The sequence below is a fragment of the Gossypium arboreum genome, chromosome 7 (assembly GCF_025698485.1).
Source record: "Gossypium arboreum isolate Shixiya-1 chromosome 7, ASM2569848v2, whole genome shotgun sequence".
NCBI classification, from domain to species: Eukaryota; Viridiplantae; Streptophyta; class Magnoliopsida; order Malvales; family Malvaceae; genus Gossypium; species Gossypium arboreum.
Genome location: NC_069076.1, coordinates 102269196 through 102294151, shown reverse-complemented (window position 1 = coordinate 102294151; position 24956 = coordinate 102269196). Strand labels below are relative to the sequence as shown.

Below are 24956 nucleotides of genomic sequence, written 5' to 3'. Positions count from 1 at the left end.
AATCACCACTGGCCCAATAGATGTTGGGATTCCAGACAATGTGATCACCTGGGAAGAATTAGGTGGGAGATCCACACTAAGGGGAAAAGCATCAAAATTCCCTGACTGCACTGAGAGATAGATGCTATCAACACTTAAATCAAACCCACAAGGGTTAGCTAACTCCACAAAGACCTGGACAGGTTCACCAACAATCCAAATCAACTCTTGCTTGCTATTATCATTTGACTCTCCCTTGCTGAATGGAGTATAGATAAAAGGTCCTGAAGGAGCAGATCCTGCCCACCAATCTTCTCTTGCTGGATTGCGTTTTACAATATCCATTTGCGAGGGATGAAGAGGAAATGAATATAACCTGCATTTATATACAACCATGAACATTTCGGAATACCAAGGTATTAAAGAAAGTTGTAGTTAACGGTTTCTTTGATTTTAGTAAAAGAAAATCTTGACAGAAGGGGAAACCATGCAAAATGCCTAAGCAAAAATTAAAGAGACTACATAGCATCCCAGGAACTGACAACTAGAGTAAGGAAATAAATTTCTCCTACAAAATCTAGATGATTTTAAAGCAGTGAGACAGACCTTATGAAGGGTAAGGCAGGGTCAGCACATCGAGTTCCTGACGGCAACCTTTCGGCTGAATTTGTCAACGCCCTAGCAAGGCCATTTTGCCCAGCAGGTGTGATTAGAGGGTAATAAGATCTTAGTAGCCTTGCTGCTGCACTCCAGGCAGCAAGAGGATCTCCTGCACGAACAGCAGATAGTAATATCTCTCTCAGCACAACCATCTGCAAGGTGCTCCATTGAGACTCAAACAGTGAAACTACTGATTGATGATGCATTTTTCCACTATCAACATGACCTGTTTCAGTTTCCTTCAATAAAAGAAACAGTAGCACAGGTTGTTATAATATGACACTTTACAAAGAGAGAACAATTTCAATTAGACAGCGTTAACTTTATAAAATGTTATAATTAACATATAAAATGTGTGCTACATAATTTCCTCCATTCTTCTATACTCACATTGGAAAAAGACTGGTTTGAGATGGATGTTCTACTCTGAACACGATATGCTTTCGTGGTCATTGCCAACACTTGCATGGCACTAATAGCAGCAAATCTATTTTCTTGTTGTAGATACAACTGAGCTACCTGCCTTGAGAAAAAGGCAGCTTTTCGTTGATAACCAAGAGTACCAAATAAACGAGCTATTTCAACAAATAATATGAGTTTGTCGCTCGCATCAATCAAAGACTTTGCACCATCAGCAGCACTGGTTAACAACTCTGCAACCTCCTTAGCCAGTTCTCTCCTATAATAAACCAGAAAAAGGTTCAAAAATTTTTCATTAAGAAAACATTTAAGCATTTCAAACAGAGTTTAACTTAGAAACTATGACAAGATCTAGGAATTTAGACAGGATCAGACTTAAAAGTGCCTCTATCTTATGACTTCTTAAGGAACACCACAGACAAGAGTAAATAAGAGGACAATGATAATGATACATCCAAATTGTCAATATATAGAAAAATATAATTGTAACAAGCATTGAGGAAACTAGTTCTCGTTCTGTTTACAAGCAAGCCCGATGAGATGATAATGGCATTAAGCATTGAAATATACCTGCATAGAAACCTGGCCAATTTCAAAGTAGCTTCCAGTTCAAAGGTAAGCGGTGAAACTCTGCATTTAAAAAATTAAAACTGTTAGTATTCAAAAGGTTAAAGACGGACAGAAAACTTTACTTTTTTAAAATAAAAAAATGTTCATAAGTTAAATACTTTTTTCAGCAGTTCATAAGATTAGACTGAAAAAAGTTAAGGTACATCATAAAAAGGCTACAACATAAAGAACAAGCATTCTAGAAATATTTGTAACTGAAATGAGAGGAATAAATGGACATGTACCTCTGAGCATTCTCTTGAATGAAGGATTTCCTATAATGCACAATAACACTATTATAGCGATACCTAACCTCATCTTCTATAGCTATATCCTTCTGGCCCATTCGATCAACCTGATGACAAGAAAAACAAATAAATACATGGTAGAAGAAGAAATCATATTCATAGATGTTTGCTCTATATTATCACCTGCAAACTTGCCATTAACATGCAAACACATCTGAACCCCATCCCCACCCGCCCTGGTGAAAAATAAAAAATAGAGAAGCATTGAAGGATGAAAAATTGGTCCCTACACATGCAATAAACCCTCAATTGGGAAATAAACCATCATCAATTCAAATATGATAAACCACAACTAAAGCTGATCACTGGACATGAGTCGCAGCACCAACACTGACTTAAAGAATTTAGAGACATTCCTCACTTATCCCTCTTTGAAAAATTGTAGGAGCTGAACTTGAAAACACACTTCCTAATAGTGACTTTTTTGAGAGAGCAAACAATTGTATGATGAATTTCAGAAACAGAGCAACCGGCCTTATCCATTAGTTTCTATTCATGCACATCTATAAATTTTAAATAAGCCAATCATGTTTAAGGGCTCATAGAAATATTGCAAATAGCAGATGAGTTTGGTTCAGAGGCCACAATTACCAATAAGGCACAAACGCTACCCTCCAATGCCCCAGCATACCAGAAGTAGTCAGCAGTCAACCTTGCGAGTTCAAGCGCAGTTGAATAATGAGCATTTGCATCGACAGGTGATCCTGCTAACAAACAGTAATCCCCTATTGTCTTCTGTGCACGAGCAAGTCTCCGTTTTTTGGCCTTGATCACCTGCATTATTATTTTTATCAAAACAAACTCATTAAGTAGAAAGTTCCCAAGTCATGCTAACAAACAACATATAAACGCACAGATTCAAATGCCTAGGACACCTAAACATAAACCTCCTCAGAGCTAAGAGTTGCTTGAGAATCCAAAGGCGTCTTCAAAATAGTTCCAGCTGATTCTGCTTGAAGAACCCACTTCTCGAATTCCATCAATAATGAAGCAGAGATATCCTGCATCATTGTCTGTAAGTGAAGTTCCTGCGCCGAACGGTCTGAAGGAGGAAACAAAACCAAGTTTTCTCTCTTCTTAGTGTCTTCCAGCTGCAACAGAAAACAAAAATGGACCACGGAATCACTAACAGCTCGATTTTGTTCTAGTTTTTCACGAAAAATGAAAGGTTTGAGAAACACAAATCACATCATTCCTTCAGCAAATTACCAATAATTACAACTTAAAAGTGTAAGGTATAATTAAGTAAACGAAAACCCCAATTCAGATAACTCACTTGAGAATCGCCAGGAGAAAAGGCGAAGCAGCGTTGAACGAGAACAGAAGAGTAACCTCTCCAGGCGGCATTGAATTGATCGATGACGAGATCAAGATCTGGCGAGGAAGGACAGTGGCAGATGCCGATTACGCCGAGGATCTTGCGATGAGGCTGGAAATCTTCCCATGGGCTGGGCGGCGCACCGCCCAACACCAACTTGAACCGGAGCGAGCCGGTTTCCCAAGGCTGGTGAGCGAAAGGGGATTTCTGATGCTCCGTGTAGAAGGAGCTGATGGTGGAGAGAGGGATGGTGCAATGACGCAGCAGCATGGAGTGGTAGTCCCGAAGGAGAGTAGAAGGTACATCGCCGATTGGAAGGACGGCGATCCGGATCATGCAGGAGGTCTCGATGCTTACATCGGGTTCCATTTTTTGTGAGATCGGAGCGTAGGGATAGTAGAGTGGAGTTGGGCGTTTCAGATTAGGAGCATTCCAATCGTTCCAGTGAGGGTGAGTGGCCGAGTAAGAATCAGATTGGGAAATGGGATTGTAATTTCGAGATTCGTTGAGTTCATTAAATTATTTTGTATTTTTTAATCTCAATTCTCATAAAATGATAATTTCTCTTAATATTACATCTACATATCAATATGTAATATATTATATGCATAATTATAATAATTCATTAAAAATAGTAAAATTATTGTAAGCTCAAAATAATTATTTTACACATTATTCGTGAAATTTTCATACTTAAAACACAATTAAAATGTAAGTATTATATTAAAATATAGCTTTAGTTTATGACAAAATTAGTAGTCCGATTCATATTGAATAATAGTATGTAATTTTTATTGATTTTTAAACAATAAAAAGATTAAAACATTTTGAATAACATATCTTATTTTAAACATGAAAGATTATTTTATAATTTTTCTAATTAAAGTGGTGTTCGGTTGAGTCATGATATTAACTCAGCAAATAATTTTATTAATTGTAAGTATAAATAGATATACGGTTGATGGTGATAAGAAGCGTGCATAATAAAATTAAAATGTATAATTAAATTAAAATAAAACTTTGGTTGAGTAATAAATTTAAAGGTTTTTAATGCATTTGGCATGTATTCAAACTTCACTATACGTATATAATATAATTTTATATTAAATATGGACCGTCGTTTTATAATTTCTCTAATCTAATTATTGCCCAATTAACTTAGTCGAGATTTTATTAGCAGTATAAAAATAATAAAAAATATGCATATAAAGATATTTGAACCTACACCCATCACATTGCTAAAACATTATATTTACAACTTAACCAAACATTTATTTTAATTTTTTATACATTTTATTTTATTATGAATATTTTATTATCTCCATCAATTTTATTTAAACCCTAAATTGAATTATTGTCACGAGTTAACAAAACACCAATTCAATTATAAGAATTATAAAAGTGTCATTCCATAATTAAAATAAGTCATATTATTCAAATGTATTTTAACCTTTTAATTTAAAAATAATAAAAATTTTATATGTGATTAGATTAAACCTATATTGTTTACATAGCAATAAAAAACTAACTTTACCATTCAACCAAAGTTCTATTTTAATAAAATGTTTATATTTTAATTGTATTAAGCATATTTTATTACCTTCATCAATTGTATATATTGATAATATTGTTGATTGAGCACGTATGTATTTTAAATACATATTTTCACATGGATACGATAATGTTGTTGATTAAATTAGTCTCACAAATTAAGTAGACAACATCATGAGATTGATCATAACAACATTATGAACAATTGTATTCATTTAGTAATTTAAATTTGATGTATTTTTGTATTTAAATTTCGTTTTACTCATAATTTAATCTAATTCTTTTCATTTTAATATTGTACATATTTAATGTATTATTATTAATTAGTTTCAAACCATACGTTTTTATTTTTATACACACTGCTATATTTTAAATACGTGATTTCCACCTACATACATGTGTGATAAAATTTCTAGTATATATTATATGATTAGCTCACAAATTGATAACTAAACTATACTCATTTTTCCATCTTGATACCTAAATTGTTTGTTTTTATCCCAACTGGTATTTAAACTATTTTTTCCAAGTTAGAATCTATGTTAGTAAAACAATTAGTGAAACCATTAAGACTATATTTTTTTAAAAAAGAAAAGGTTTAACCCATAAATGATACTTAAACTATGTACTTTTTCTCATTTTATTAGCTAAACATTTTTAGTGAAAAATATTACCTAAACTATTTTTCTCGAAGTTGACATTTCTGTTATTAGCTAATCTGTTAAATTTATTTTTCTTTTAAAAATATCAATTAAAATTATCATGTAGCAAAAAAAAGACAAAAACATTATTTTCTTTATATATTTAAAATTATTAAAAATTTATAAATATTAAAATAGAGACCATTAGTCCAACTAATATTTTTAGCTCGGTTTAACCGATTTATATCGACTGACAAATTAACAGGTTCAAGTCCTATCTTCCGACCATACAAGAATGACAATTGAGGAGGAGATGTGAAAGAGAGATCATCAATTGATTCAACTCAAATCCTTGCTGAGGAGGGCAATGGAAAACGGAAGAGCCAAAAAAGAATCAGTGAAGCTGTCCTGGAAGAAAAGGGTTAGATGGTGCCGCCGGTGATAGAAACAGAAAGAACTGGTGAAGCTGCCATGGTTTTTTTTGTTTTTTTTTTTTTGTTTAATTTTTAGTCTCAAAATAACATGAAATTTTATGTGTCAAAACTGCAAAATACATGTCAAAATTCAAATCGACGGCCTCGTCCGCAGCCGTTAGGGTTTGAACGATTTTGGACTAAAAAACAAAAATATAAATCGAGTGACCATTTTGTAAATTTTTAAAGTTAAATGACCCAAAAAGAAATTTACTAATAGTCTGGTGACCATTTTTGTAGTTTACCTTTTATTATTCATTTATTTGAAACTTCTCTCTTTCTTCGATCATCATCTTCCTCCTACTATCACTCGTATCTTCTCTCTCGTCTCTGTAAATCAGGTTTTTTTTTTCTTTCTCTTCTCATCTCAGTTCTCACCCACCGCCGTGTCAGCTGGTTTTTTCCGGATCTGAACCATATCCCGTGTCGGATCGTGTCGACTCGGGTACTGCACCCTATATTGCCGAGTCCGGGTAACGAAGAACAGAGCCCAGTAGCATCAACGGCTTTGCTTTTGTAGCAATCAAACTCAGCGAGTCTCTTAGCAGAGACGTTTGAAGATACCATGTCTGCGGAGAAGACACCGATCGACGGATCTTCTTCTGCTAATACTCTCCTTCAACTCCATCAACTGCTAACTTCATGCTCCAAGGTAAGCAATAAAGCCTGCCTCACATTTTCCTCCTTTAAACAACCTCAAAAGAGTTACATTTCCGATAAAAGGTTAATGTTGGCACTTCTTTTTGTAGTCGATAAGCGGTGGAAACTTTAGTCAATCTCAAACCTCAGTATCAGAGCTCATCAACTTTCTCGATTCCGTGTCAGACGCTTCCATTTCAGAGCTAGAGCCAGGTGCAAAGGAGAATGCATTCAAAATTCTTTCTGGAATTTATGAATTTTTGTGCTCGCCTTCTGTAAATCAGGTCGATCAGTGTATTTATTAATTAATAATTAATAGTTTCTTTTTCTCTCTTTTTTTTTTTTTTTGTTAAGCTTAATTGTAAAATCTATGGATTATTTGCTCAGGAGAATATTGATGCGCTTTCTTTTGAGTTGCCAAAGTCAGCTTCAAAATTTGCAGGAGTTTCGCCTCAGTGTTTGGAGATTTCTGATAATATTATTCATCGATTTATAGAAAAATGTAGTCCTCGTGACATGCTTCCGATTCTTTGCGAGGTCAGTAATTTATTTTCTAGTAATTGATAATCATAACTATTTGTTAATTTTTTAATTTTAATGTATTAGGCATTAGATTCTCCAAATAAGACAGTTCAAGCTGCTACATATGTTTGTCCTCTTATAAGTGGACTTTCAGATGGTAATTAACCTTGTTCATCTTCAAATTTTAAACTTGTTCTTTGTTACTCTATGAAATATTATTTTTGAATATTTGATGAATGTTATTTTATTGTTTCAGTGTTTATTTCCCTTCAGAGGCGCCATTTTGAACAAATTAAAGTTGCAGTGCCAGTTGTTGTTAAAGTTGTCAAAGCCATTTCTACTGAATCAGACTATGAAGATACAGAACTGGAGACTTTGTTTGAGAGAATTGTTGTAAATGCTCACTCTATACAAACAGTTTGTAGAAAATTGGTATGTGATGCTCGACTTCAGTGTAGGCTAATTTTGAGATTATTGACCTCATTCTCTAATTAGAATCAGATAATTCCTTGTGATTCCTTATAACAGGAAGATGGAGAAAATGAAAAGCTTCGAGCTCTACTTGGTCTATATGTCTTGCAAATCTTGGTCGGTGCTTTTATGTTGAACCTAACTTCTAATTTAGTTGTTTAATTATCCATATTAACATTTATTTTACTTTTGGGATTTATGTATGCTGGTTGTTCTTAAAATACCCCCATAATGTGCAGGCATTGGTTTCAGTTAGCCGTAATTATCTTCACTTTGCATTGCGACTGGCAAGCATCCTTCCTTATTCTGGTATATCTGGCCTTGGTTTGATAACTGGATATAGTGTTGACACAATGTCTCACATTGTTATTGGAGGTAAAGTTCATTAGTTGCTATATTTATCCATCATTATTGTTGTTTTCTAAACAATTACTAGATTACATGAGGTCTCCAACTTTTTTTGTTCTCAACATGTCTAACATTTATAATTTAATTCATAATCATGAGTTGCACAGAGGATGAAGAAGATTGTTTGAGCTTTTCATCCCATGTTTATCTTGGTGCATCACTTTCAGGTTTGTGTTTTGCAGCACAAATTTCTTCATTCAGCCATAGAAAATGTGATCTGTTTCTTTAACCTGCATAGATTTTTGTTTATTGATACAGTGGTTTGGGCACAAAAGCATGATGAATTTGCTCAAGCTGCAAAGTTTGATTTTGGTGCTATTAAGACAGAACTTCAAAATAACCCGACAAAAAGATGGCAAGCAGTTGGCATGTTAAAGCACATATTTGCATCTATTGATCTTCCATGGGAATTTAAGAGATACACTGTCGATTTCTTGCTTTATATGACAAGTGGAGATATCTCCAATAAGTTAGAGCATAATGATTGCTCTCTTTACATGACTAGCCTTTTTTCTTCTTTGCAGGTAGTCTCATTCATTCTTGTTTTTATACATCCCTTTTACACTCTCTTGCTTTCTATCAGTCTGATGGCCAAAATGAATCTTGCAGGCACTTACAATGATTATCATATATGCATCAGATACAGTGCTAAGGAAAAATGCCTTCGAAGCACTTAAAAGGGTGAGGTTTTTATATATTACAGTTCCTTGATCAGTCAATTATAAATATCTTCGATTATTGAAATATATATTATTTTACCAAGTTCACATTTTCAGTATCTACAAATCCTTACTGATTTGTTACAACTATCAGGTTTTGGGTGATATTCCAAATTCTCAGAGATTTGACATTTTAAAAGCTCTAATTAAAAATAGTGACTCTTCCTCTATGGTAAAATCCATTGTCCATGCTCTATAGTTTGATGTAATTCTAGTTGAGGATATATTAACTAAATTGGTTTCCTATAATTCTATGTAGGTTGCAATTCTTCTTGATCTTTTTAGAGGGGAAATGCATAGAGAGCGTATCCTGAGAACATCACCACAGAAAAATGAAGCCTTAGAGGCTGACAGTAAAACCTGTCAAAGCACTTTATTTTGGAGTACAAGCATCCTTGAATTGGTTGAGTCAGTTTTGAGGCCTGACACAGGAGGACCACCAATCCTTCCTGACAATAGTGATGCTGTATTTCTTTGCATCTTTTGCTTGTTTATGTTTAAATTATTTGATATATATTGCTTAGAGCATTTGAATGGTTATTTGTGTTATTATCTTGCTTGGATTGTGCTATTTCTTTTGTCTCTTGGCATTTGCTGTGTTTTAACAGTTTCTTATGATGTTCTGTAGGTTCTATCTGCCCTTAACCTGTACAGATTTGTATTAATGACAGAGGCAGCAGGTAAAGCATAAGTTACTGGTTTATTGGAGTTGAGAACTTAAGGCTTCTCTTCTTGCTTGTAGTGCATTTCTTGTCTTCGTATTAAGATAGCACCTCCATGTTACCAAGTTTGGCCTCTTTACGTAGCCATTTGAGTAGTGGCCGTGCAGTTTGATTTTTAAATAATTACTACACATTCACTAATTGCAGCTTTCTCCATCTTATCAGCAAACTGCTAGCAATGCTATATGATTTAAACACTGAAATCTGATTGTTGTTGCAATAAATGCTATTCTTATAGCTCTCGGTTCCAAAACTCAGATCCTAGTCTGTCAAAAGATTTAAGATTTGTCCATTTTATGGTTTGATATTTACTGTGTAAGCTGTTGGAGTTTCCATAATATAGCTCTTTTATGTTTTGACTGGTGGCAAATGGAACAGGAAAAACCAACTACACTGGATTGCGGTCCAAGAACAATTTGCAGAAGGCATATAATGAATGGCTGCTACCTCTACGAATGCTTGTGGGAGGCATTGCAGCAGCGAATAAGAATGATATTGATCAACACGCAGTTGACACCGTATGTGCTCTGAATCCAATTGAGTTGGTTTTGTATCGGTGTATTGAACTCGTTGAAGAGAATTTGAAACATTTAGCCTAGCATGCTTGAGTGTTTGGTGCTCAAGCCATTTATTGGGGAATTCCTCACAACATCTGAAGCCATTATATCGAAGTAGGCAATGCTAATACAGTAATATTGTTGTTCCAATGTGGGATGTTGTGTAGTATCTGTCTTGTACCCATGAATGATCATGGTCAATTAAACATATTTTCACAGCTCCAAAAAGTCAACTCAATTTGGTTTAAATTAGTATTTAAGATTCTTACTCCCACTCAAATTGGACATAAATAACTGAATTTCAAGTAAAGCAGGGAAGTTCAATTTTATTTTATTAGATAAATAAGTTTAATCAGATGGACTCAAACAGCTGAATCAAGCTGAATTTGTAATTCAAACTAAAAGACGAAATCAGGATCTGTTTTTCGAAAAGGAAGTATTAAAATATATAATCTAGAGGAGAAAACCAGGAAACATGCGCAAGTCACATGGAAATTCTTCAACATTATTACTTGCCCGTCATGGGAGCAGCAGATGGAAATGATGATGCAGCACCTTCAAAAACATCTTGCCTGCTGGGATGAATAGATCCACACCTTCCTTTCCTAGAGTTGATGATTCAAGAAGAGAATGCTGTATATCACATAATCCTCGCACAAAATCATCTTTGGATGAAAAGGTACGCAAGAACCTCTTCCATGGGACATGCATGACCAAAGATACACGTCAAATTTGCAAGTTCAGGCCTGTTCAGGGCATTCTATATTTGCTTAATCATTAAACTTACCACATTTTCTTTTCCACGAGAAACACCAGGTACATCAAAAGCACTCATGGTGTTGACATTTGGGCAACGAGTTCCCGGAGTCCAGAGCCCACAAACCATATGAACCCGTTATTCTACAGATGGATCAAGCACTCCTGTTACACTTGTACACATTTACCTTGCTAACAGAGCAAGGGGAGTTTTGAATATTGTTTAAACTATTCTGCACATCCATTTTCCAAACAGCAGTTCTTGACAGCCCGAGATCTTTACATTGCAAGTTACATAATTCCTTACCAACGACTACACTTTGATCATCAACCATAGTTTCAGCAGAATAACCTGTGTATCATGAAAACAGAGTTAGAGAATGATAATTTACCAAGTCAAGCACAAACGTGAGATGAGTAAAATACTCTGATTGAACATTGACTACACTCCGATAGGCAATTGAATTTATCCTTGTTTGAGCTTCCACAAACACAGCAGAATTCACCTGAATCAGCGCAGGAAGAGCACCTAAGCTCTTCCCAAACAGAAGGAGGAAAACATAGTGAATCTTGAAATATATTGCTTTGACTGATGTTGACTGGTCAATAGTTAGTTAATTGGTTGTTGATTAGTGTGTTTGTCAGTATGCAGTTGGTTAGTTCGTTTATCTGTTAGTTAATAGGAAGTTACTTCCTTTCACTTTCTATATAAAGCCAGTTGTAAACACTTTTCAGATCAGTTTTCAGTGAAATATTGATTCTTCTCCTCATTCTTCATTCTATCTGTTTTGTGTTGAAGCTTTATTTTATTTTGTTTGTTTTGTTGTCTCTTCTGCTTATCCTGCTTCATCATCAACTCGCTCTGGTTTGCTTGGTTGGGTTTTTTTGGACTGCCTTTGTTTAATTTTTAACCAAGCAAAAGTAGGTAGATGAGGGGATAATGTTTGCTTACAATGATAAAAACTCTGCCCTTTTTCTTTGATTTGAATCTCACAAGTTAACCCTGATTATAATGTTTGCTTACAGTGATAACATAGGTAGATCAAGCACTTGAATCTTGATGTAACATAATTTTTTTAAAGCTGGAAGTTCAAGAAAGCTTATGATTATGATACATCTAAAATATTTAAAACTAGAATTAATTATATAAATCATGTATCAAAATAAATTTGAACAAGATCTAAATATGATAAATTTTGAATTAAAGCATATTTAAAAAGAACTCACGCAAGCTTATTAAACTAGTCATCTATGCTGAGTGTTGCGATTTTGCAAGTTGGCTCTTCTGCTTATCTTGGCTGCTTCATCATCATCCATGTCTGGAAAAAAGGTGATGCTTAAAGAAGCCCCCAGCTCTCCTTGACGTGAGTACAGATGAGTTCTATTTTAACTCATTTCACTTCTCTAAAGATTTTCAAGAAAATGTTAATTTAGAAAAAAGAAATTAATTGCAGTCAATTATTAACGAATAAATTCCTCAAGGTGGCGAGCAAATTCCTCAAGCTAAACTATCATTATCAAAGTTGGTGGAATTAATTATATAACTACAACAATTTGTTCTTAACCTTTTAAATTTAATTGGTTTGGCACCATTAGATTAGCTAAACAGGAAGATATATGATGGTGGCAATAGTATTTCTGCTCTTGTAGGCGGACTCTTGGACGATAATAATTTTTTATTTTTTGAGTCTTTCACACCATTCAAGGTTATAAGTTAAGAGGAATCCAAGGACCTGTGTGGCTACAGTAGTTAGAATTATAAATCATGGCTCCCCAACACTAAAATATGGTAGAGCAGGCACGTTATTAGATAAAGTGATTTTGAACATAACCATTCACTCTATAATAGTTGGATTTTATTTTAGGCTATTTTTAACATTAACTGATCTCATTATAATAAAATGATTGAAAAAGAGAAAAGCTTAAAACGTGATTGGTGATTGGTGATAGGTTTAATCAACAATATAAACCCTCACTAATTTATAGCACAACTCCCACATATATTATATATAATCCTAAGTGGTACTCCTCAATTAAATTTTCAACAAGTGGCACTCCCTATTTAAAACATTTACTTTTTCTTGGGATAAATTATTTTTGTACTCATGAGGGTTCCGGAGAAATTCCCACGTCAGAAAGATTTCAGATTTTAGAAGCTCTAATTAACCATCGTAGAACGGTAAAAATCGTTCGCCATGCTATTTCACCGGGACAATTGAGTCGCTTTGGATCTGAAATCCAATTACTAGGATCGGAGGTTTCGTTTTTCTTTCGCCTTGTGTTTTGTCACTAGGATCAGGAATCAAAGAGGATACAAAGCTAATGGAAACAAAATTTTTTCCAACATGCTAATAACAACTCTTTTACTTAAGCCATAAGAAATCCAGGCCCAGCCTGTTAAGAGTTTAGATCATCCAAGGAAGTACCCATAGAACTCGAAAAATAATAATACCATTTGTCCATCTAAGAAATTCCACTGCCTAATAAAACAAAAACAAATCCTGGATAAGAAATAGTAACATTGCATGGAAGTTCAAAAATGAATAACTAAAAGGGGTTTCCCAGCCACCACCCAAATTATAAAATTAGTTTTAATTAAACAAAGCTTACACAGACCAGGAGGCTATGTCATCAGGTTTCATACCTACAAAGAATCACATCTAATTTATACATCAACTCCATCCCCTATCTCATCAGGTTTATGATGCAACTCAAAATCTTTGCTTAGCCTGGGTTCCAATATTATAGTCACCTGAGCAAACGGCTCCTTGCCCGGTCTCACTACTTCTCCATCAACTCCTATTCTAATCTGAATGTAATCCACTCTTCTCTTTTCAGCTAGTCCAGTATAACTTTGCCGGACAGGAATCATCTTCAGCAGGCGTCATATTCAGATCGGGTAGCATAAAAACACTCTTCTCGCTACTATTAACCTTGCCCACATTGCATGAACCTAATGACGGTTTACGATCATCATCAAGGGCTTCCGGTGGCAAGGTTGAGTCAGAAGAGGATGGTACTCTCAGACAAGGTACTTTCTCAGATTCATCAGCAATTAAACTAGAGTTCTTGACAGTGTCCATGTTCAAATCAAGCTGAAATACAAAGTGAAATTGACATCAAACAGAGGGGAAAAATAACAACGCCTCTAAACAATAAATTATGTATATTCAACTAACCCTAATTCTTTTCAAGTTCTCATTTGTGGCTCGATGCTCGTTACAAGTCGCACGTGTTGATGCTATCTCCTGTTGAATGAATGGAAAATGACAGTAAGCTAAACTAATTGCAGCCAAGAATACATTGATCAAATTAAAGAACTTCCTCAAACACACCTTTTCCAAATGAACCCTTTCCTTCAAAAGAAGATTCTCTTCCTCCTTAAGTTCAGCAAAGGTCTGAAAGAATATGACAATAAAATTGCTCAACTCAAAAAATCCCAACAACCCAAGTATCTTCATCTTAGAAACATTTTTCCCAGGAAAATCATGCAACAAAAGAAATCAACTAGTTTTATTACCTTCTTTCTTCTTGACCTCTTGGTACTTGTTCTATTGGACTCACTAGAAGCAGTGCCCTGCAAAATTCCATCAATTCTTTAAGCATGCATCGACATCATCCAAATTTGCCTAAACTTATCGAATTCAGCTAGAAAAAGATTTTAAATTTAACTTCATCATTGTCGAGCTGAATTCAAAAATCTTAATCTTTGACTCTAGCTTAATCGATTTATTTTTTTAAAATAGTAAAATAAGAGAGAGAAAAATGAGACGACACTCTCAAAGTCACAACCTTAGAAGGGTGCTTCAGTTACGACAGCTGGCAAATCCAGAGTAGTTAATGACAAAGGACAACAAACCAGTAATGACACGCCACGTTATATTAAGCACATGAAGAATCTAATCTAAGACATTACTTAGTAAGATTAGTGGCACGTGACTTCATTCAACACAACCCTTTCTGACATGGCCGGCTCCTATTGAGTCACTTGCCTTGTAATCATATGCTTACAATTCCAGGTTATTGGTTCGTGTGATAATTAAAAAAAAAACGACCCCATCACTCTTTAGATTCAAATAAATACCTAGTTTCTTTTAATTAATTAATTATCCCAAATCGAACGGTCCATAATCCATCCGATCCACGATCAAGGAAAGTTAGGTAAACGTGGGACCCCAACGCTTAATATATATCCTTAGAAGAAAGATTATGAGAATACACGAGTACAGTCAAAGAAGGTGATGAGTCCACCTAATTCGATGACACCCGCGTCACACTTGATAATAATCTCTCTCCATGAACATAACATTGTCATTGAAACCCAAAACAGAGACCAACAAAGACAACGCTCCTTCCTTCGTTGGATCAATGGACCCCACTCCACTCATCAATACATTTTTATCATGACCAAAATGCCCCCCCTCTTAAGGAAATCCCTCTACAAGGAATTTCCCTGGCTCTTTACGGCGGGGACTGGAATAAATATTTTCGCTGCTGACGGAATTGTCCTTTACTGAAAATGTCTGATCTGGTAAAAAAAGGGATGCGGTTTAAAAGGGTGATACAGTAAAAATCCAAAACAGGGACAGGGTACCGATAAAGAGGCGATAAGAACGAAATGGTGAAAATGAAAAGATAACCGTCCTCGCGTGGAAAAAACATGTTAAAAACCTTTAAAACACCAGGGCTTTTTAGTCCATAACAGAAAGAATTTGACACTGCTATTTTTAATGTTGTTTATTATTACAGTTATAACAATCCCGTTAAACCGATGACCGGAGGGATCGATCCGAAACTGAAGAGTTTGAAGAAGAAGAGGAACGTAAAATAAGCGCAGATCTGAGTGAACTCGGTGAGTTCTCAGATGGGCAGTTTCGTCAGCTGGGAATCCATAAATCCATGCAATCGGGAAAACGCGAAAAGAAATATTGAGAAGATAAGGAGATTAAAAATGGGTTTGATGGTCATTTCATAAGAACCATGAGACGAAAAGCCATGGCCGAAGACACCGCTTCATCGAACTCGAAAACAATGGTGGTGATACGTAATTTGGTATGCCAGGCGGGGACATTTCCGTCAACCCAGAATATGGAAGAGCAGAGAAAGTGAAGAAAACAAGAGAATAAGTGAGAAGAAAACCTTGGATCTGGAAGATGCAACAGGTGGAGAGCGGATGACGTGTTTACTGGTCTCTTCAAAGCCGTCGGCGGCAGAAGGAGAGGCGTCGCCACTACCACCGCTCCAACAAAGAGGCGTGGTGGGGCTACCTCTAGCACTGACGTTGAAATCCCCGTCTCTCTTAGCGTCGCAACGCAACAACATGGGTCTAGACCTCGGCTGACGTATCCCCCATCTAAGTGCAGGCAAAGCAGATTTCGGAGCCGGTGGAGCGGCCTGCGCTTGCTTCAGCCTTACTAACAGCTCCACCACCACGTTATCGTCCGTGATCGCCGCCCGAATCCACTCATCTTTCACCATCATCGTCATAACCCCCACCGGCAAACGATAACAAAAAGCGAAAAAAAAAAAGAGACCCAAATTTTGATAAAGCGATAGATTTGAAGAAAAAAGAATTGGGTTTACAAGATAGAAAGAGAGAAAATATGGGGGGGGGGGGGGGAAGGCTGGCGAAGAATTTGGCAGAGAAAAGAAAAAAGTTAAAAAAGAGAGAGTGAAGGAGATGGATGTGAACAATGTTATATAGAGAAGGGACGCTTTTTCTTTGCTCTTTTTTGCTCGTTCTTTGGGTTTTTTTTTTTTTAAATCAAAAGAAAATCGTAAGTGTTTGTTTTTGTGGTGTGTAGATTGATTCCAGTTTATTCGATTTATATATATAATCAACCTATATTTTCTCTCTCTCTCACTTGGACTGAGAAGGGTCGGACGAGAACGCGAGATAGATGTGAGAAAAAGGGAGCTATGTGTGTGGCAGTGGGTCTGACACTCTGACTCTCATCTTTTTTTTCTTATATTTTTCTTTTGGATTAATTTCACTTATACTCCTTAATTTATGAGTCCATTTTACGCCATTTTATTATTAAATTTTATTTTTTATTTATGTGAAAATAAAACCCCAAAAAGATTTACCCTAAGGTTTTAAGATCTTTCATGAGATTAATTCAAATTATTTACGTTACATCTGAACTAGTATTTGATGCTTTAATGATTAAATTAAAGGAAGAATTTGATTAGAATGATTCTGTGGATATAAAGATTAAATGTTTTGATTTGATTTAAAATTTTACTTAAAGGACGCATGCTACAATTAACCATTTTTCTAGATGAAACAAATGGGGCGGAGGGTCCAAAGATGCCATGTAGCACTGTCCGATTTCGATTGTAATTTTGGCTTTTAATGACCGCCCATTCTTTCATATTTCGTAGCTTGCCTGCCTTTTCCATTATTGGAGAAACTGTATTATTTGAATTTGTTCATTTATTTTTAGGATTTTCTTTTCATGATTTATGATTAGGATAATTATTATATATATGGAAATATATCAACGGTAGAAAAGAAATACACAAATATCTAAAGGTTGCATAAAATTTCATTTTTTTTTATAATTTTGAAAATAACCAAAGATTGAGAATGGTTTCAAATGGATAGTAGGGTGCGTTGTGTTTAACTTACATTTTATCTTATGTTATATTATTTAATTTTATTATCACCGTTATTTTTACACTAATTATAAATAAGGACAAAATTAGTGGGCTGAAAAGGCCCGACTCCTTAAAATGAAAAATTTTGGCCTTTTAAAATTTTAATCAATAAAGATAAAATTACACTTTAATCTCTCTACAAATAATAATTTTTTTATTTAATCTTTTAAAAATAATAAATCAGTTGTAAAAATGAATCGAAATAAATAAATAAATGAAATTTAGAGTACATGCTAGAAGGGTGTAAGAATAATTTGTCTATGACGTATCCAAAAATTTCAATAAACCCTTTTTATTTAAAAAAAAAAAAAAAAAACAAGAATTGAAAGGGTAAAACAATACTTAGCTATTAGTGCATGGTTTTTATAGCCATCAAAGTAACATCTAGTTGAGAAAATTCAATGCAAAGAGAGTTAAAGGAAGTAACATGCGATGAAACTTGTGTTGAATGTGAAGAGAAATTGTAGGTAAGATGATTCCAGAGAAGTAATGGGTACATGTAGAAAGAACATAGTAAGAACACAAGTGATTTACACAATTCGATGTCACAAGAATAAATTTACTAAATAATTATCATGATACCAACTCGCTTTAAGATTATTATAGCCATACTTTTGTACAATTGTTTGCAACCACTCTACTGAGAACACACCCTTACTCACCCAGGGAATAAACACTCAACTACTAAGCAGGGGAAAATTTTAAGCGAGGGTTATTTAGTCCTTATATAAATTATGATCTTGTAAAGAGAAAGTTCAATGAAAATAATTTTATTTACTAACTTTTAAAAATGACGAAATTATATATTAATGTATTATAAAATTACATTTTAAACTCTCAAAATTTATAATTTAATTTTAGTCCTTAATCTTTTTTAAAATTTCTCATCAAATCCAATCATTCAGTCTACAGAGGGTATCCACTATCAAGCTTGATCGGAACTAATTATAAGCTCCTAGCCAACCCATGACTTCTCCCAAATTTATCTAGGACTTTATAAACTTGTGCTACAAGTTTCCAATTTGATGAAGTTAAATTTCCATTTTGTCACCAATCAATCCTACATTTTTGTTCACTTTCTATTTTTTAATGATAAAACTAAATTATATATATAATAGGTATAAATTAGAGGTGTTTACGGATCGGGTTCAATCCAAATGTAGGTATGATATCAACACATTTTATATTTGTCTAAACTCAATTCGACTCAAAATATGACAAAAAAATTGTCCAAGCTTGCCTATTATTTGTAAACCGCTAACCCAAGCTTATTTTAGGCTTGCTCATATCATATATTTTTAAAAAAATAGAAATTATATTTTTATTATTTTTATTTATTGAAATTTTATATATAGTCATCTTAACATTTTTTAAATATTTACATTATATTCGTATTATATACAACTATAAACTTATTCTTTATGTGTTATAAATACATAATATAAAATATTACAAAAATAATGATTGAGTCGAGCTCAGATTTGAACATTCAAGGTGCGAGTCTGACCCATATTTTAAAAGGATTTGATTTTTTTGCTCAACCCGTATTTCAGGCCTAATACTTTTGTCTAAACTTTCCTAAATTTCAGGTGGACTTTCGCGATTGAGCAAGTAGCTCAACCCATAAATAAGTAATCTACATATTTTAAATATACTCAAAATCAAAATCAATTTAATATTTAACATTTAAATTAACAAAAAAAATAATTAATAGGATATTAACACTTTAAAAACTCGATCAGAAATGAATATAAGATGTAAAAGGCATGAGAGCAAGATGTGAGGAGGATTGTAGAAGACATGGTAGGGGGTTGGGGCATGCTTCATCTCAGTGCTTACAAAACAAGACATTGAGATATTGTTATGGAAAGTGAAAATCCCAAGAGAGGGGTAGAGGTTTGGTTGGCAAAAGCCGAAAACCGCCAAAACATGAAAGCATGATGATGTTTATATTCTTAACTCCTCCATTCCCAACATATTCAATTATCTTCACGTGGGACCTCCTTTTTGACATTTTAGTAACCAAACTTTTTACTTTAAAACAAAGAAAAGGCAAAACCCAAATTGCAGGGCTGCTATATCTTCTTTTTTATATTTTAAAGCAATAGATTTATTAAATCCTATATATATATATATATATATATCATTGAAATTTGAAGTTTTAAAAATAATATATAAAAGGTATATATCATGTATTAGCAAATTTTATGTATAATTTATTGTTTGCACAAACTATCAATGTGAAAATTAGAACTGATCATAGATAAATCATCTTTCCAAGTTCGATTCTCTTTCGAAAAGTACGAGGGATTGAGTAAAATAAATTCAAAAAATGAATTTAGACAAAATTCAAGTAATTTTGACCTCCTAAAATTTTCTCACTAATGTTTATTTTGCTATCATTTTACTTTTATTATTGAGTTCTTGTTTATCATCAATTTTGTTACCATTTCAAAAGCAATGAAGACTTTTTAATATATTTTAAATTTTTGAGAAATATTTATTTTAATATTTTTAATATATGTATTAAAATTTTAAATTTTTATATAAAAATAATATAAAAAATTTAATGCGAACAGATCAAGTCAAATTTAAATTTAATATTCTTATCTGGGCTGGACCTAAATAAAATTCTAAACCCATTTTCTGAGTCAAATTTTAAACTTCAAAAAACAAACCTAAAATTTTAAGTTAAACCCAATTAAACCCAACCCATAATCAATTCAAGTGAAAATTATGTTAATAAAATTCTCCGACCAACTTGCTCTTAATCTTATAAAATAAAAACCAGCTAATAATTTATTTTTTAAATTTTTATTAGGGTTACCATTTCCTTCACTTCCAATGACTTGTTAACTTTAAAAAAAAAAATTAATAAATTTTACCTTACCTGACAAGACACTGTTCTTACCTATGTACTATTAAACAAAGGTGTTAAATTACTTTGAATTAGACCTTCTTCTGTTCTTCGCTATGTAGTTTGGAATTTAGATACGACTTCAAAGATCAATGCCGGTCCAGAAAGGCAGCCAGTCTAAGACGGAGGCGTACGGCGCCTCCCTCTATCAACGACCAGCAATTATCTATAATGGAATAAACCTTATATCAGGCAGAGTTTCTTTTAGGACCTATCAGAGCTTTTCCACTTACATTTCCAGTGGATTTCCATTTCTGTTCAATCTGAAAATTGAAATCATAAACACTCCTGGGCATCTGAAACCTGTTATTTCATGGCATCTAAATAATAGAACACCGGAATTTAACGCTACGAAACATATAGAACTTCACTCTCTAATATATAATACTTGATAAACAAAGAGGATACACAAACCCAATTACAAGATTGATCTACCACACTAACACTAGATTAAATACAAACACAATTTAGAACGAAACTAAAATTAACCCTAAAGGGACGAACTAGACAGTAGACAGTTTCATATTAAACTAAACAATTGCAAAGCTATACAGCAGTAAAAAGAACACTTAATTAGGAAAACTAAACCTATTTTTTTGAGTTAGCTACTTCGATCTATCCCCTTGAAAAAATAAGGGACGATCGAAGATTAGAGAACCCAAACAAGAGATTAGCTATCTAACAACAAATTCAGTCAATCACCACCCACACCGTTATTTGTTTTTTGGTTGTGGCTACAAATCTAGCCTTAATATCCTCCTCAAGGCACTCGTAGCGACGTCATCCTTCAAAGCAACCCCGATCTTCTTTGTGAAAAACGCAGGCAACGGAACAGAACTTGGAGGGGGAGATGTTATAAAGGCAGACCCAGCGTAGAACGAGACCGGGAGAACCTTACTTCCGTTGTTTTCTGACTCGGTGAGTCGGATCTGGGTCGGGACGGACCCGGGATCTGGACCCAAACAGTCGGTGGAAACCAGATCTACATCAACGTTTTCCTTTACGAACCTCACATGCTTATCCGGCTTAGATTGTTTAAGATCTTCGCCGCGTTTGAGGATCTTGACTTGACCCATGACGAGATTCTTGGCCGGAGCTTTGGGGCGACCGACGGTGGGACGAGAAGGAGGGGAGGTGTTGGGAGAACGCTTCTTACGGTTCCCTTGTGAACGATTCGTGCGGTTAGTGTTGGTATTAGGACTATGCCAAGGGTTTTGAGGTTGTTTCATGGGATTAGGTAGCTTTAAACAGTCTTCTGGTTTTAGAACTGCAACACCCATGGCAGAAAAACAGCAAGAAGGATTTACAATTTTTTTCTTAAAAAAAAAAGGAAATATAAAAGATTAGAAGAGACAAGAAAATGAATAACTAAAGGGAGAGAAAATGTATGGAACATATAACTGAGTTAGGGTTAGGAAGGAAGGAGGGCTTTTAAGGAGGAGCCAATGTAAATTGATTACGCGGCCACGTGTCTCCCGGCCTATGGCGGTTTCAATTTCACACTCTCAACAACAGCCGTCTACAATTGACTTTCTCTTTCTCAAGTTTCTACTTTGGCTTAAATCTAAAATTAGCCTTCAACTTATATCACTTTTTAAAAAAAAATTATATTTAAATTTTTAACTAGGCCTCAACCACGAGTATCGCTTGAGGGTTCAATTTTCGTTTATAAAAATTAAATAATTTTATGATTAATATATATTTTGAGAGATTAATAATTATTATAAAGTTAATTTTATACGCATAATTATTTTACAACCTTAAAATAAAAAATAATATATTTTAACGTATTTAAATTTATATTTTTTGTACTAATAATAATGTCAATTTAAATCAGACTAAGACTCAATCAGTAAAATGATCTTATTTTTAAATATAATATATTTTATAAAATATAAAATATTATATTTTTACTAGTACTACTATTTTATTTTGTCAATAAAACTCTTATACAAAATACATTGTACTTGTACTTTAATATTTGCGGTACTTTTTCAAAGAAAGAAATTGGCACGGCTTAACATAAAAAATTTGTGGGGGTGTAATAATCACGGTCAACACCGCGCGTGGAAAGTAGTAATTGCAAGAAAGAGCCCACCTAGAAGCTCGGTTTAACAGGGTTGTGCATTCTTGACCATTACGTGGGATCCAAACAACTGGTGCCATTATTATCCACCACCGTATCAATTCATTCCTATTCTTCACTTTATTTACAAAAAGCCCTGAGATTTGCCCATGGTTTAGGTTTCCTATTTTGTATGCTAATTTTATTGGTAAAAACACTTCTTCAGTCCCTCTCAAATTCAATATCGAATAAATTGGTCGATTTTAAAGAAATTGGAATCAATTTCAAATGTGAACAATTTAAAATAATTAATCTCATCAATTAATATTTTCTATCAATTGTACATATTTTTATTAATATAATAGCAAGTTAAACACCTAATATTTATATTTTTATCAACTTAAGATTAATTCTAAAACATATTTGAGAAAAGTTAAAATTTAAAATATATAAATATAAAAAAACTTTAACTCCAAATATATATAAACAGCAGGCAGGATGTGTGAATAAAAATATTAATATTATAATTAATTATCTTTAAATACATGTTTTAAAATTGATAATAATTAAATTATTTTATCTTTTACAGAGGAATATTTTGCAATTTTGTTAATGATTTTCAATACTAATAAAATAGTGGGCTCATGATTTTTTTTTGAAAACGTATTAACTAAATTAATTTAACAAAATTAAAAATTAACAAGTCTATCAATTGCAAGATTAGTTGGTAAATCTTCAGGAATGGCTTCAAATACTTATAAATCAGTGCATCTCATTGTTGCCATCTTTGCAATACGATCAGCAACTTAATTTTTCTCTTTTGAAATATGTTTTATCCTCCAATGTTGTATATTTTATAGTTTTGTGTATATTCTTCGTAACAGAGCTGAAAAATAATTTAACAAATGACCATCTTGAATGGTTTTAATTACCTTAAGAATGTCTAAGTGGATTTATAAATTTAATATTAAATTAAAATTTAAAATCTCAATTTGTAGTCAATTTAGCAAATATTTATTTACTTTCGAAATAATTTGGTGTAATCATCATTTATTAAAAAATTAAAATAAATTATTGACGTAAAAAATGAAGTAAAATGTAAAATTAAATTAGTATAAAAGCTCCGAAAATTCGAAAAAATAAAAAGCGACCACGTCTTTTTTTCTTTTACAATTAATTTTAAAAAAAAAGGGAAAATCAAAAAATATGTAACGGCTGGCCTGGGCGGTACCGTCACGAGTTTTAAAAAGTTAAATTTTGGTCTTGTAATTATAAGCCACGTATGGGAAGGTTAATGGAAGGTGAGAGTGAGAGTAGGTTTTGTAAATTGGTTGAAAAAGTGAGGAGGTTGGTGGAAGAGGAAAATATGTAATGCAGGACAGGTGGAGGAATATGATAAGTAGACAAATAAGAATGACGTAGACGTATGCGCTGGTCGATAAGCCGACTTGAATTGAACGGGGGATGAGGGGGCTCTCATAATTTGCCAAACTGCTTGGAATCACAGAATTTGTAGGGACGCCCCTAATTGGAAGCTTTCAAATTAAGTTGTGTATGAAAATTACGAATTAAAAATTTAGGTATATATATTTAAAAATAATACATAATAAATAATAAAATATATTATTTTAAATTAATTATTAATAACATATGAAACATATATAATAAATATAAAAATAATAAAGTATGTATAATAAAACTAAAATAAAATCATATAAAAAATTAAAATGAGCATTTGATTGAGTGATAAATTTAAATTTTACAAATTCAATTAGCGTGAATTCAAATCTTAAAACATGTAAAATTTTATTAATTTTTGTTAAAATAAAAAGATTAAAGTATTCTCGAATAATATAATTTATTTTAATTATGAGAGAATATTTTCATAATTTCTCTAATCGAGTTGGTACTCGATTGACTCGTGACACTAATTCAATCAATGACTTAAATAGTAGTAAGTATAGATATATAACTAATAAAGGTAGTAATTTGTGCATATTGAAAGAAAAACGTATGTAAAATATTAAAATGAAGCTTTGATTGAGAAATAAATTTAAATTTTACTAATTCAATTGATATAAATTAAACTCCCATAGTCTGCTTTTTTATTAATTTTTGTTAAAATATAAAATAAAATAAAATAAAATACTTTGAATAATATAACTTAATATAATTACGAAAAATTATTTTTATAATTTCTCAATTAAGCTAGTGTCTAATTGAATTGTGATACTAATTCAATCTAATATTTTTATTATTGTTGTTATTTATATCTTAAGTTTATTTTTCATATTATTTACAAAATATAATTTTTTAAAAAGTGAACTCATCATGTAAAATTAGGGTTCACTAAAAAACGATGACACATAATGATTTTCATATTTTAAAATAATTATTTTAACTTTTTAATCTTTCATTTGGTTTGACATGACATGTCATCACTAAGCTAGATAGACGGTTCAATTTTTTTATACTTTTTTAAATGCATACCTTTTAAATAAAAAGTATTGACACATGTCATCACCATGTTAAAAACAGTCACCCAATCAACTCCTTGTTAA

At 33.0% G+C, this 24956-nt stretch overlaps 4 protein-coding genes across 5 annotated transcripts in view; 1 reads left to right on the top strand and 3 right to left on the bottom strand.

The window, feature by feature from the left end:
* Positions 1 to 3896, bottom strand: part of LOC108455028 (trafficking protein particle complex II-specific subunit 120 homolog) — a 6611-nt gene extending 2715 nt beyond the window's left edge. The window contains exons 1-8 of the mRNA XM_017753654.2: positions 3253 to 3896; positions 2864 to 3067; positions 2568 to 2750; positions 1914 to 2023; positions 1630 to 1689; positions 1030 to 1318; positions 586 to 878; positions 1 to 355 (exon numbers count right to left, since the gene is read on the bottom strand). The exon at positions 1 to 355 is cut by the window's left edge and continues 523 nt beyond it. Coding sequence (XP_017609143.1) covers positions 1 to 355; positions 586 to 878; positions 1030 to 1318; positions 1630 to 1689; positions 1914 to 2023; positions 2568 to 2750; positions 2864 to 3067; positions 3253 to 3663 — 1905 coding nt within the window. The 5' untranslated portion in view covers positions 3664 to 3896. The remainder of the gene's footprint in view (positions 356 to 585; positions 879 to 1029; positions 1319 to 1629; positions 1690 to 1913; positions 2024 to 2567; positions 2751 to 2863; positions 3068 to 3252) is intronic.
* Positions 3897 to 5680: 1784 nt separating this feature from the next.
* Positions 5681 to 10225, top strand: LOC108480567 (aberrant root formation protein 4). 2 transcript variants are annotated; one of them, XM_017783713.2, is made up of 15 exons: positions 5681 to 5946; positions 6331 to 6611; positions 6709 to 6882; positions 6986 to 7135; positions 7205 to 7277; positions 7377 to 7552; positions 7649 to 7708; positions 7831 to 7966; positions 8107 to 8166; positions 8258 to 8523; positions 8609 to 8680; positions 8813 to 8890; positions 8978 to 9184; positions 9347 to 9398; positions 9819 to 10225. In XM_017783713.2, the coding sequence occupies exons 2-15, from the start codon at positions 6525 to 6527 to the stop codon at positions 10037 to 10039; spliced, it is 1812 nt and encodes a 603-aa protein (XP_017639202.1). In that variant the 5' UTR covers positions 5681 to 5946; positions 6331 to 6524; the 3' UTR covers positions 10040 to 10225. The 2 variants fall into 2 exon arrangements, with proteins under 2 accessions (XP_017639202.1, XP_017639131.1); XM_017783642.2 differs by lacking the exon at positions 5681 to 5946 and having other exon boundaries at positions 5957 to 6611.
* A 2862-nt stretch (positions 10226 to 13087) lies between these two features.
* Positions 13088 to 16739, bottom strand: LOC108478383 (uncharacterized). The gene is made up of 5 exons (XM_017781184.2): positions 15893 to 16739; positions 14274 to 14330; positions 14089 to 14151; positions 13933 to 14001; positions 13088 to 13848 (listed from the first exon to the last, which is right to left on the bottom strand). Exons 1-5 carry the CDS (start codon positions 16238 to 16240, stop codon positions 13588 to 13590), a joined length of 798 nt encoding a protein of 265 aa, XP_017636673.1. The 5' UTR covers positions 16241 to 16739; the 3' UTR covers positions 13088 to 13587.
* A 3932-nt stretch (positions 16740 to 20671) lies between these two features.
* On the bottom strand, positions 20672 to 21762 carry LOC108466796 (uncharacterized). The gene has a single exon (XM_017767163.2). It carries the CDS (start codon positions 21608 to 21610, stop codon positions 21065 to 21067), a length of 546 nt encoding a protein of 181 aa, XP_017622652.1. The 5' UTR covers positions 21611 to 21762; the 3' UTR covers positions 20672 to 21064.
* Positions 21763 to 24956: the final 3194 nt, after the last annotated feature.